This window comes from Perca flavescens, chromosome 20, assembly GCF_004354835.1.
Source record: "Perca flavescens isolate YP-PL-M2 chromosome 20, PFLA_1.0, whole genome shotgun sequence".
NCBI lineage: Eukaryota > Metazoa > Chordata > Actinopteri > Perciformes > Percidae > Perca > Perca flavescens.
Window position 1 is genome coordinate 13,829,291 of NC_041350.1, and position 12,495 is coordinate 13,841,785.

Sequence of the window (12,495 nt, forward strand, 5' to 3'; positions counted from 1 at the left end):
AGACAAGTATCCTACCTCCCAGTCAATAAGACCAGCACACACTTGCATTCATTACTCAATGAGTCCCCTGGCGGCCAGACTAGGAATAGCAAAATGAGAAGCACACCATGACCCAGTAAATAGCCTGCTGTATGTCATAAATATGAGCTGGAATTAATACATGACTCTAATTATGAAATGTAATGTTTAATAAAATGTTTAAATCCACTCATAACTACTTTTGTTCTACCAGTCGACTGAATTAATTGGCATCCTTACTTTGGATCATACTAAAAATAAATAGATACTTTTTTCTTTTTAGAAAACGACAGCTTTATAAAATTAAGACTATTTGACGAATAATTACACTTTTATTTGACCGGAAACGACCAGTCTTGGCTCCGGAGCGTGTATGAAATATTTGTCCGGTGATGGAAATCCAGCTCAGGAATGCATTTTTCCCCTCTGTGTGTGCGTCTCGGATGTTACTCTGACTGGATGTGAGGTAAGAAAACAAGTCCGTCCCTCTCTCCTGCAGCCGTCCCATTGGTTCAGGCGGGACCTCAGGAATGTCCTCAAACTGTTTAAATAGCTCTTGTATCGGTAGCATAAATCAGTAGAATAAGTCTAAGCACCGGAAAAAATCCCGGACAGGATCTCATAGAGACTTTCCAGCGATCTACACAAAACTAATGAGCCTGTAAAAGAGATACAGGAAGAGAAACGGGATACATAATCGGACAAGCAAGGACTTTTTTCTTATCTTTTTTTCAGAGGGGATTCTCATTTTAAAGGTTTGTAGACTATATTATTTTTTATCATTATTTATTTTTTGAAAAAATGTAGCCTGGATGTGTCCCGTAACGGCGTGTTCTGTTATTCTTGCACTTGCAATAGGAATCACTCGAGATTTCGATATGATGCTCGGTGGCATCTTTTTGCTGTTGATGCTTTGGAGCTGTGAAGGCGCAAGATTGGCAGGTGAGATGGAAAAATGTTTGTTAATAGTGGGTTGTTGTTTTGTAGGTCTACACAAGCTCACATAATATCTGATGTAAGAAAATAAAGGTTTAGTAGATCCAAGTGTCTCTTAACTGGAATGTATTGTCCTACAGGGAGTGCTTCAAAATGTGCGCTTTGTAGGGATGATTTACATATGGAAATATGTTTTTTTTTACCTGTAAAAAAAAAACATATTTCCATATGTAAATCATCCCTACAGGGACTGTAACTGTGATACACACTAACATTTTAATAATATTCTGTATATTAATAAAGTTATATTCTTGTAATGTTTTGCTGTTGTATAGTCCTAATAAATATAGTATACTTTATATACGTATTTATATAAACTTATTACTTTGGGGTTTCTTTGTTTTTATGCATTTTCATGCACACTGTCATGAGAGAAAAAAAAACTAAACAATGCTCTTTCTTTTCTTTGACCGCAGAGAATCGGGATGATAACAGTGTGTATGACTTATTTGATCTGGCCCGGGTAAACAAGAGAGGCAATGGAGTGAGTTTAGTCAAAGGTGAAGATCCCTACAGCCCTGCATACAAGCTCCTCAATGCAGACCTGATCCCCCCAGTCCCCGACAGCTCCTTCAGGGACCTCCTTGACTCCATCCAGGCTGAGAGGGGCTTCCTCCTCCTGGTTAACCTGAAGCAGTTCAAAAAATCCAGGGGCAGCCTTTTGACCATCGAGAAGAATGACGGATCCGGACCCGTTTTGGAGATCATCTCCAACGGAAAGGCGAACACTCTGGATGTGGTCCACTCCTTCATGAACCAGCAGCAGGTCGTGTCCATCGAGGATGCTGATTTGGCCACTGGGCACTGGAAGAACATCACGCTGTTCATTCAGGATGACCGCGTGCAGCTTTATGTCGGCTGTGAGGAGATCAATGTATCAGAGATGGATGTGCCAATCTACAGAGTTCTGTCCCAAGAGGTGGCAGACATTGCCAGGCTCAGGATTGGAAAGGGAGCTGTCAGGGACAAATTCAAGGTGAGGTCTACACAAGCTCACATAATATCTGATGTAAGAAAATAAAGGTTTAGTAGATCCAAGTGTCTCTTAACTGGAATGTATTGTCCTACAGGGAGTGCTTCAAAATGTGCGCTTTGTATTTGGGACCACTCTTGATGCCATACTGAGAAATAAGGGATGCCAGAGTGGAGGTAAGTCTGAAAAATAAATCAAATATATCATGTGCCCTTAACTGAGTGGATCTTATTTGGCTGCAAAATATGGAATACCACATTGTTCTCCAGTGAACAGAAATAATATGTCTTCTCTCCCCATTCCCCTGTGCAGCTACTTTAACTGATGTCATGACCCTTGACAACCCAGTCAATGGCTCCAGCCCCGCTATTAGGACTGATTACACCGGCCACAAAGCCAAAGGTGAGACTTCTCCTCCCCGAAGTGTGTCTCTGTTCTATCGGTCAGTTGTAAGCTTTAAGAGGTGAAGTCATTTATTGGACTCTTCTCTCCTGTATTCAGATCTGCAGTCTGTTTGCGGCTTCTCTTGTGAGGACATCACCGGCATGTTTAAGGAGCTCAAGGGACTCGGTGTGGTTGTTAAACAGCTGTCGAATGACCTCCGCAAAGTGGTAAGCTCCAAGGGCCATCAGGGTCTGCTCTTTGTCATCATTCACTCCCTCTTTTCCTCTCGTCTCCAACTTCCCCTGCGCTTCTCAGTTAACGCATTCCCAGTGCGTAGCCACTTGTCGCTGTAATGGCAGTCCCTGGCCAAGTCCTTAATGAGACCCATGTGAATACACAAATATGTTTGGCTGTCGGTTGCATTTGCACTGCTTCGCTAGAGTCAAGCAATGTCTTAATCATGGTGTCGGTCAGTGATTCATTTGTATTGGAACTTTGGCAAAGGGAAAGTTTTCCATCCTGAGCAACTCTCTCTCTTTTTTCCTCCAGTCTCATGAGAGTTCACTGCTGAAAATTCAAATGAACATCCACAGTGGAATTTGCATCCACAACGGCATCGTTCACAACGACAAAGATGAATGGACCGTGGATGGCTGCACAGAGTGTACCTGCCAGGTAAGTGTCATCACAGATGCTGGAATGCAACCTTTAAACAAGCCAGGAATCAGCTGAGGAAAGATGCTGCCCTGTTTCCTGTATCCCTGCTGTAATGAAGTGATAATAGTGTTTATGTTAGCACCTCCCTGTATAACCACATCACTTCTGTCTGAAAGCCATCAACACTTTTTCTCGACTAGCAACAAAGCAGCATGGGGCCTTTTTCCCCACCAGCAACATCTAGTGAAGGTTGTTGTGTAATTAGTTAGGTGTTAGTGGGAGAGTGTTGGGGAGGATTATGTTTTCTATCAACACAGCAGGAGTGTCATGTCCCTGATAAAGATCACTCACTGTAAAATATAATGATTAGGCTTGGAACAGCACTTGCAAAGCCTCTGTTTTTGTCTGTAGCCAGTCAACCAGTCAGCTCATTCATTATTCTTGTACTAATTCAACTGTTCCTCTATCCAGAACTCTGCTACGGTGTGTCGCAAAATCTCCTGCCCTCTGATCCCATGTGCTAATGCCACCGTGCCCGACGGAGAGTGCTGCCCTCGCTGTGGAACACGTAAGCTTATTTTTTTAAATCTGCTGCACTTTTCAGCTGATATTCTTTATTTCCTTCTCGATTTTCTTTTTCCCAAGGTAACTTTATGTCTTCTCCGCCTACAGCGAGCGACTATGCAGAGGATGGATGGTCCCCCTGGTCTGACTGGACCCATTGTTCGGTGACTTGTGGTCGGGGCATCCAGCAGCGTGGACGCTCCTGCGACCGAATCAACAGCAACTGTGAGGGCACCTCTGTCCAGACCCGTGACTGCTACCCCATGGAATGTGACAAACGCTGTAAGTCACTGAGCAGTCTTAACACAGCAATTGTGACAATACATTTTCTCTGTTTCAGAGCATGATTAATTAATTGTGTATGCATTGGTAACAGTCAAACAGGATGGTGGTTGGAGCCACTGGTCTCCCTGGTCTTCGTGCTCTGTGACCTGTGGTGAGGGGGTCATCACCCGGATACGCCTCTGCAACTCCCCCACACCCCAGATGGGTGGCAGTGACTGCCAGGGAGAAGGACGTCAAACGGAGATCTGCCAAAAGTCACCCTGTCCTAGTGAGTTGAATATCAGTAGCAGAGTATATACAGTATGTAAGAGTGTCTGAATTGAGGGGGGCATGCTGAATGTTGTTTTTATGATACTTTTTAGTCAATGGAGGTTGGGGACCGTGGTCACCATGGAACACCTGCACTGTTACCTGTGGTGGAGGAGTCCAGATCCGCAAACGTCTCTGCTCTGACCCCGTCCCCAAATATGGAGGAAAGGATTGTGTTGGAGATGCTACTGTGACTCAAGTGTGCAACAAACAGGACTGTCCTATTGGTAAGCATTTAAGATTGAACAAATATTAAATAAGTCATTATTCACAACAGATTACTCTTTTAAAGTACAAATTATTTTTCTCTACAGATGGTTGTCTCTCCAGCCCATGCTTCCCTGGCTCAAAATGCACCAGCTTCCCCGATGGCTCTTTCCAGTGCGGCAAGTGTCCACTTGGCTACGTTGGGAACGGCATCACATGCAAAGACATTGACGAGTGTGAAGAGGTCCCTGATGCTTGTCACACACATAATGGAGTCCATCGCTGTGAGAACACTGAACCCGGCTACAACTGCCTGCCCTGCCCCACACGTTTCTCAGGACCTCAGCCCTTTGGAAAAGGAGTGGAACAGGCAACTGCTAAAAAACAGGTTTGAGTTATTACTTACTGACTACTGCGGCTAGTAGACTAGCTGCTTGCATTTTTTTAATTCTCTGTAATTTTCTTTAGGTTTGCAAACCCCGTAATCCTTGCCAAGATGGTAGCCACGACTGCCATAAAAATGCAAACTGCATCTACTTGGGCGTCTTCTCTGAATCCATGTTCCGCTGCGAGTGCAGGCCAGGATATGCCGGAAATGGCCGGATTTGCGGAGAGGATAGTGACCTGGACGGATGGCCCAACACTAACCTGCATTGTGTGGAGAACGCCACCTACCACTGCAAGAAGGTAGCCACCCCACATGGACAGAAACACAAAAAGGCATTATTACCCATCCACACTCTATTATTATGACGATTGCCTCCTTAACCGCTCCTTTGTTCCTTTACAGGATAACTGCCCCAACCTTCCCAACTCTGGCCAGGAAGATCATGACAAAGATGGCCTGGGTGATGAATGTGACCATGATGATGACAATGATGGGATCCCCGATGATAGGGTGAGTCATCAAAGCAGTTTATTTTAGCCCCAAAGTGTGCTTTTCGCAGAGACCAGACATAGCAATCAGCAGCAGCTATCCTTCCTTTGGGCAGTAGGAATGTAAAGTCTCTATGTTTGTGTGCTTTCACCAGAGAGTGGAAAACATGTAACATATGATAAAGCCAGAATTGAGGATGATGTGGCTTGTTGCCCATAATTCTTAGTGTGTATTTGGAAAGTTGGGCAAAAAAAAAATGCTGTGGTAATAATTACCAGATCGCTTGCAGTGGAATAACACATTCCAGCAAAAGTTAGAGAAAAAAACAAGCCTTGAAAGCAGTTTTGTTTCTATAGATATAATTTCTTTGAGTAATGACCCATTTTAGTAATTTAATTATGCTCTTGATATTTTTCTATGAATTTAGGACAACTGCCCAAAAGTGTACAACCCTGCCCAGTATGACGCAGACAGAGATGACATTGGCGACCGCTGTGACAACTGTGTGTACGAGGCTAACACTGACCAAACCGACACTGACAACAACGGAGAGGGTGACGCCTGTGCTGTTGACATTGATGGCGATGGTAAGTGGTTTCTGCAAAATCCATCCAAGGTATCTTTCATGCCTTTCCTTAGCCATAAAAAGCATTTGCACAGGCTAAGATAAGTATGTTTTGACTCAACAGGCATTCTGAATGAGAACGATAACTGCCCATATGTTTACAACGTGGACCAGAGAGATACCGACAGGGACAGGGTGGGAGACCATTGTGACAACTGCCCTCTGGAGCACAACCCTGATCAGGTAACATCAGATTTCATCTTTCCATTACAAGCCATTCTGGGTAAAATAGATCAATGTGCCATGTAACTATGTAGAAGTTTTAATGAAAGAGAGGAATGTGACAGCTTTGAGGAAAAAGAGTGCAATGCTCCCTTTCTCTATTCATCCACCTTTGGAACAAATGTGAATGTGTCTGAGGGGACATTGCTTGCATACCTGAAAACAAGGGGCTACATTTAAATCAGTAGAACCTCTCATATTGAGGCTTGCAAAAAACAGTGAAGGGAGGTATTTGAAGTAAGGACAAGACTCTTATAGTGTGAGTGGGAAATCTCATCATAAAGGAATTCTGTTCTCCTACAGATTGACTCTGACTCAGATCGCATAGGAGACAAGTGCGACAACAACCAGGACATTGACGAGGACGGTCACCAGAACAACCTGGACAACTGCCCCTACATATCCAATGCCAACCAGGTAGACCACGACAAGGATGGCAAGGGTGACGCCTGTGACCATGACGATGACAACGATGGCATTCCTGATGACAAAGACAACTGTAGGCTGGCATTTAACCCTGATCAGCTGGATTCTGATGGTGAGTCAGTCTCTCAACATTGTGTCATATGTGGTCTTTTGAAATATTGGCGCCATTTACCGGACAAATAGTGCCTCAGTTAAATGATTTCTTTTGGGCTTAGTTTTGTAGCTCCTTGTCCATCTTTGTGACCAATGTCTATTTTTTCCTCTCAGGTGATGGCCGTGGTGACGTGTGCAAAGATGATTTTGACCAAGACAATGTTTTGGACATCCATGACGTGTGCCCAGAGAACTTTGCCATCAGTGAAACAGACTTCCGCAGATTCCAAATGGTTCCTTTGGACCCCAAGGGCACCTCCCAGATTGACCCCAACTGGGTGGTCCGGCATCAGGGCAAGGAGTTGGTGCAGACTGTCAACTGCGATCCTGGCATTGCTGTTGGTACGTAATACACAGTCAGACATTTCGCTGCATGAACATAAAGTGGTAGAGAACCATTTCTAAACCATCTCTCATCTTAATTTAGGCTTCGATGAGTTCAGCGCGGTGGATTTCAGTGGAACGTTCTTCATCAACACGGACAGAGATGACGACTACGCTGGGTTCGTGTTTGGCTACCAATCCAGCTCGCGCTTCTACACTGTGATGTGGAAACAGATCACACAGACCTACTGGTCTCACACACCCACAAGAGCTCAAGGCTACTCTGGCCTGTCAATCAAAGTGGTCAACTCCACCACCGGGCCTGGTGAGCATCTGAGGAACGCCCTGTGGCACACCGGAGACACCCCTGGACAGGTGAGAGTACAGTACATTGATTCAGGGTTCAAGACATCATTCTAGACAATGTTTGACACTTTTCTCATTTTAACAATCGCGACTTATCCTTTTCAGGTGCGCACTCTGTGGCACGACCCCAAGAACATTGGCTGGAAGGACTTCACCGCCTACAGATGGCATCTGACCCACAGACCCAAGACTGGTCTTATTAGGTAAATTCAAAACCTAAAAAGAATGCCCTTTCATTCAATTACAAATCTGCATAAGTTATATCAAAATGGCAATGAGCTCAAGTGATTATGTTTTCTTTTTTAGAGTGGTCATGTATGAAGGCAAGAGAATCATGGCTGATTCTGGAAACATTTACGACAAGACCTACGCTGGTGGGCGACTAGGCTTGTACGTCTTCTCTCAGGAGATGGTTTACTTCTCAGACCTCAAATACGAATGCAGAGGTAAGCACATAAGCGATGGTTTGAAATTTAAAAAAGACTGGTTTCATCACCTTTGACTTTATTTGTAACATGTTTCCTTTTTTTAAATGTCTTTCAGATACATAACTGGACCACAGAGCCTTCCGTCCATCAGTATGAATATATAATATGAGAACTGGATTGATTTCTCTTTAACCTTATTCTTTTGCCAACTGCACATGGGAGGAATGACAAGGAAGTGAGCTAACATGAGGTAAACTGACCTCAGGACTTAAAGCCAAATGAAAGTTCAATGATGATTCTGCACCACTGCACGTAACTCAAATAGTGAGCGCAGCTCTGCTCAGAAGACATTGGCCCTCTCACCTTGTCATTTTATTGCTTTGCACATCTGAACGATTATCGGTTGGCAGTATTCCTCTGTGGATGAGAGACTAAAGGGAAGAGTGTTCCATGTTTTTTTATTTTTATTTTTGAGCATTAATATACATCTGCTGTGGACTCAAAGATGCTTGTTTCAGTATGAAGAAAGCAGTAGGATAACTTTCTTAGGCCAGGGTAAATATACCCCTTGAAGGAACTGTTGAGGGACCATGGACAGTATGGACTGCCTGTTACTATCAAAGAGAGTGAATGTTATTTGTGTGTTTGTGTATGTATGCCACCCAACATTGTTATGAAGACAAGCGCGTCAATTGTTTAGTTTTGAAGTCTTTTAACAACCCCTTACTCCACCCCAAGCAGACCTGTCTGCGAGGTCTCGTATTTAGCCGAGACTTAGAGCTGGCCCAAAACATTCGCCTTCTCAGGAAAGAGCACAAGAAGAAACGAGGAGAGCACAAAATTCAGGACAGCACAGGACCCCCAAAGCAGGTGCACTCAACACTGCTTTGGAACAGTAATTATTAGCAAATATTATGTTAATATCTCTAATCTTTACTGAACGTGTCAAGGGACGTAAACAGCGGGGCCAGTCTATTTCCTGTCATGATTAAATCATTGTAAGTATGGCTGTTTGTATAAAAGTATTCATCATAGAGGCTTTAATTCTCGCTCGTCTCTGCATCCTAAAATGTTGTCAGCAATTTATTACAATTAACTTAAATCAATATCCACTAATGGCAAAATATGGCAATACATTTGACCAAAACAGTTAAAATGTAAAAGATTGGCATCACTTACTGTATCTCTAAATATTCTGCTTCTGCACAGTGTGCATGACTGGTGTGCCTGAGCTTGTGTGTACATTTCTAACAGGATAGGAAAAATCAAAGGAAACCCTTTATGTACAAATATTACCTCATTAATTCTTTTTGTATGAGGCCAGAAAGACACAATAATCACTTGTCTTAGCAACAGAGTATAGATTGGTTGGCTTCTTTTTTTTTTTAGCAAGGCTCTAGTATAATTTATATGCTGTATATTAAAGGCTGACTGGATTCCCGTGGGATTCCCGCGGGATTGGAGTCAATTTCACTATTCATCACATGACAGGGACTGGACAGGAAAAACGTCAACGAGAGCGAGCGGGATGGGAATCATAATAACAATAGGTCAGTTTTTATATGCAGTTCTAGTATGAATAAAATCTATTTTCACGGGATATGACAGGACAAGAGTTTTTTGTGGGAGCGGGATGGGACAGGAGTGAAAATCCACAGGAACGTAAAGGATTAAAGAAATGTCTTTTGTTGTGCTATATGTTTTCTCTGTGCATTTGTTTTGATAAATTATTATGTTGGTTTTATGTTGAGGTTATTTCATTTGTGTAGATATATGCTATTTAAATAATTTATCTAGAAGCGTAGCCTCATATGGAAGCGTTTCTGTCTGTATAAACTTATTTGCACACTGCTATGAGGATGTCTTTGTTGTTTTGGTTTTTGTTTGTGTCTTTTTTAATTATTAGTGAAGCTTTTCTATAAACTTTGTATTATAGTGTCTACCCAAAGTGCTGTTTATACTCCTACCTGGTATTTTGTAATGTCAAGTGAACAATAAACACTTCAGGAAAAAAAGTATCTTGGTCGGTTGGTGTCTTTTTGGGCAAACAAATAGTCTCAAGACTTCTTCCTCAGGGATTTTAAGACTTCATGTCTACTCTGATTGAGGTCTTCTACCTAGAAAAGCAAAAGGAGCTGAGCCATGCTGTGTCAAGCGACTGGAATCCATTAGTTTGAGTCCGATGAAGCCTTGGAGAAAGGGAGTATCCTTGGGAGTCAACAGCAGGAAAACGCAATATGAAGTATAACCCACTTACACAGCTCATCCATATAGATCTGATTACACATTACAGAGGCATCTCCTTACTCCTTTAAAGGACACTCCATGTGAAATTTAGGCATAATGAATTTTGCACTCTAAAGTGATAAATGCACTCCCTTTGGGCACATAAACTTACAGCTGTGATCCACTCTTGCCAGCAAGAATGTGTATTTAAATTCCACAGTTTTTCATAAAAATGTCTCAATAAAACTTGATAAAGTAGATGAGGTATCCATAGACTGGGTCTGCAGCTCGCTGACTGTTCTGCTGAAAGAGCCTGCACCGGTGTATCACCAGCAAGCAGAATTCAGACTGCTAATGTAGATGTTTCACAGGGCCTGACAGAGCTGTAATCTAAGGCACTAGTGAAGGCCGTGCCAGAAAACCCAGACAGTCTCAGTATGCCACAAGTCTCTTTACATTCAGAAGTGACCTCATTCTTACCACACTGAGCTCACTGTGTTTCCATTACCCCAAATGAGCGGGCATATCTTCTCTACTGAAGATATATCGTGTCAATTAAATATACGGTATTTTGTAAAACAGACAAAAACGTATACATATGCTGCATGTGCATTTATGGAATTATTACAAAGGTATGAAATGATTCTAATCTAGTGGTGTCAGTCTGTAAAGTGTTTGCGTGTGCTCTGTTGGATCTGTGCTGATGTGTCTGTTAAGATTCCCGAACAGATAGCGCTGCAGGTTTCACTCATAGCAGGGCTCTTGTTGGGGTTTGACCTCGGAGGCTCACCTGGCCGACGTGTTTTCAGTCCAGAGGAATTTGAGATAACTCCTGCTGTTTAGACAGGGTCAGAATGCGTGGGTGAGGTGAAGAGTGAGGCGAACAGGCCTGTAGGTGTCCAGTGCCAGGAGAGAGGAAAGGCAGGACCTCTGGGCCGAGATCAGCCAGGTGCAGGCTTGCTACTCACACTGTGCAAGCAGGAGCAAATAGGAATCTTGTCAACAGCTCGACAAATCTCCCAAACAAACCAAAAAGCATGATTCTGAAATTAAGCTGGAAAAAGGTCACACAGGGTCCTGTTTAAGAAGATCCTACTAATCTGCACACTGAAGCAGATCACCTATAAAGGCAGGAATGAAAGGAATGCTTTAAGTGGATCTGACTACCACTCCTGTGTCATCATTAACAGCCACACATTAGGAGAATACAACATAGCGTTCAGACTTTTTTATGTGTGCAGTGGAACATTCTGCGGCCAATGTACACAGTTATTAGATTTAATGACTGCAATTTTCTGTTCTCATCTATGATCCTCAGGTTAATACAAAGAGTGGCCCTGCTGTGCTGTTTCCTCATGCAGGCCATAAACACAAATAAAAACAATGGGAACCATCACCTTATCGTGGTGGAGAGGTTTGTGTGTCTCTGTGAACCTGAGGGCTGTGTTGTCTGGAGCTTTGTGCTCCTGGTAGGGTCTCCCAAGGCAAAGTGGTCTCAGGTGAGGGGCCAGACAAAGAATGGTTCAAAAACCCCAATGAAGAAGCAAGGTAGAGATGGAGTGACCCTGCCCGGAGGAAGCCCGGGCCCCGCCTGGAGCCAGGCCCAGACGGCGGGCAGCGCCTGGTGGCGGGTTTGCCACGGAGCCCGGCCGGGCACAGCCCGAACAAGTTACGTGGCTCCCATCTCTCCAGCCCATGGGCCCACCACCTGTGGGAGGTGGGGTCGGGTGCGATGCCACATGGGTGGCAGTGAAGGTCAGGGGCCTCACGGACCAGACCCGGGCGGCAGACGCTGGCTCTGGGGACGTGGAACGTCACCCTCTGTGGGGGGAAGGAGCCGGAACTGGTGCGGGAGGTGGAACTGGTTAGATCTGGTGGGGCTTACCTCACGCATGCAGTCTCGGTTCTGGAACCATACTCCTGGATAGGGGTTGGAATCTTTTCTTCTCCGGAGTTGCCCAGGGTGTGAGGCGCCGGGCGGGGTGTGGGGATAATACAAGCCCCGGCTGCCGCTGTGTTGGAGTTTTGGACGAGAGGGTCGCCTCCCCACCAAATGACTGTTGTTTGTGCATATGCACCAAACAGGAGTTCGGAGTATTCGGCCTTCTTTGACTGAAGTCCTGCATGGGGCTCCAGTTTCCATTGTTTGCTGGGGGACTTCAACGCACACGTGGGCAATGATGGAGACACCTGGAGAGGCGTGATTGGGAGGAACGGCCTCCCTGATCTAAACCAGAGTGGTTGTTTGTTGTTGGACTTCTGTGCTAGTCATGGATTGTCTATAAAAAATGTTTAGTGTACCTGGTACCAGAGCACCCTAGGTCAAGGTCAATGATCGATTTCATAATTGTTTCATCTGATCTGAGGCCGTATGTTTTGGACACTGGGTGAAGAGTTTGTCAACCGATCACCATTTGGACAAGTGCGGGTAAATTGGGAACGCCTGGAGGAGGCC

At 44.2% G+C, this 12,495-nt stretch overlaps 1 protein-coding gene across 1 annotated transcript; it reads left to right on the top strand.

Moving 5' to 3' along the window:
* The first annotated feature begins 583 nt into the window (after positions 1-583).
* thbs1a (thrombospondin 1a) lies at positions 584-9,832 on the top strand. The gene is made up of 22 exons (XM_028565734.1): positions 584-773; positions 877-960; positions 1,431-1,990; positions 2,085-2,163; positions 2,300-2,389; positions 2,489-2,598; positions 2,921-3,046; positions 3,500-3,596; positions 3,701-3,874; positions 3,969-4,145; positions 4,240-4,413; positions 4,501-4,781; positions 4,862-5,080; positions 5,184-5,291; positions 5,698-5,857; positions 5,960-6,078; positions 6,421-6,655; positions 6,811-7,038; positions 7,124-7,395; positions 7,492-7,589; positions 7,693-7,832; positions 7,930-9,832. Exons 2-22 carry the CDS (start codon positions 897-899, stop codon positions 7,935-7,937), a joined length of 3,519 nt encoding a protein of 1,172 aa, XP_028421535.1. The 5' UTR covers positions 584-773; positions 877-896; the 3' UTR covers positions 7,938-9,832.
* The last annotated feature ends 2,663 nt before the right edge of the window (positions 9,833-12,495 follow it).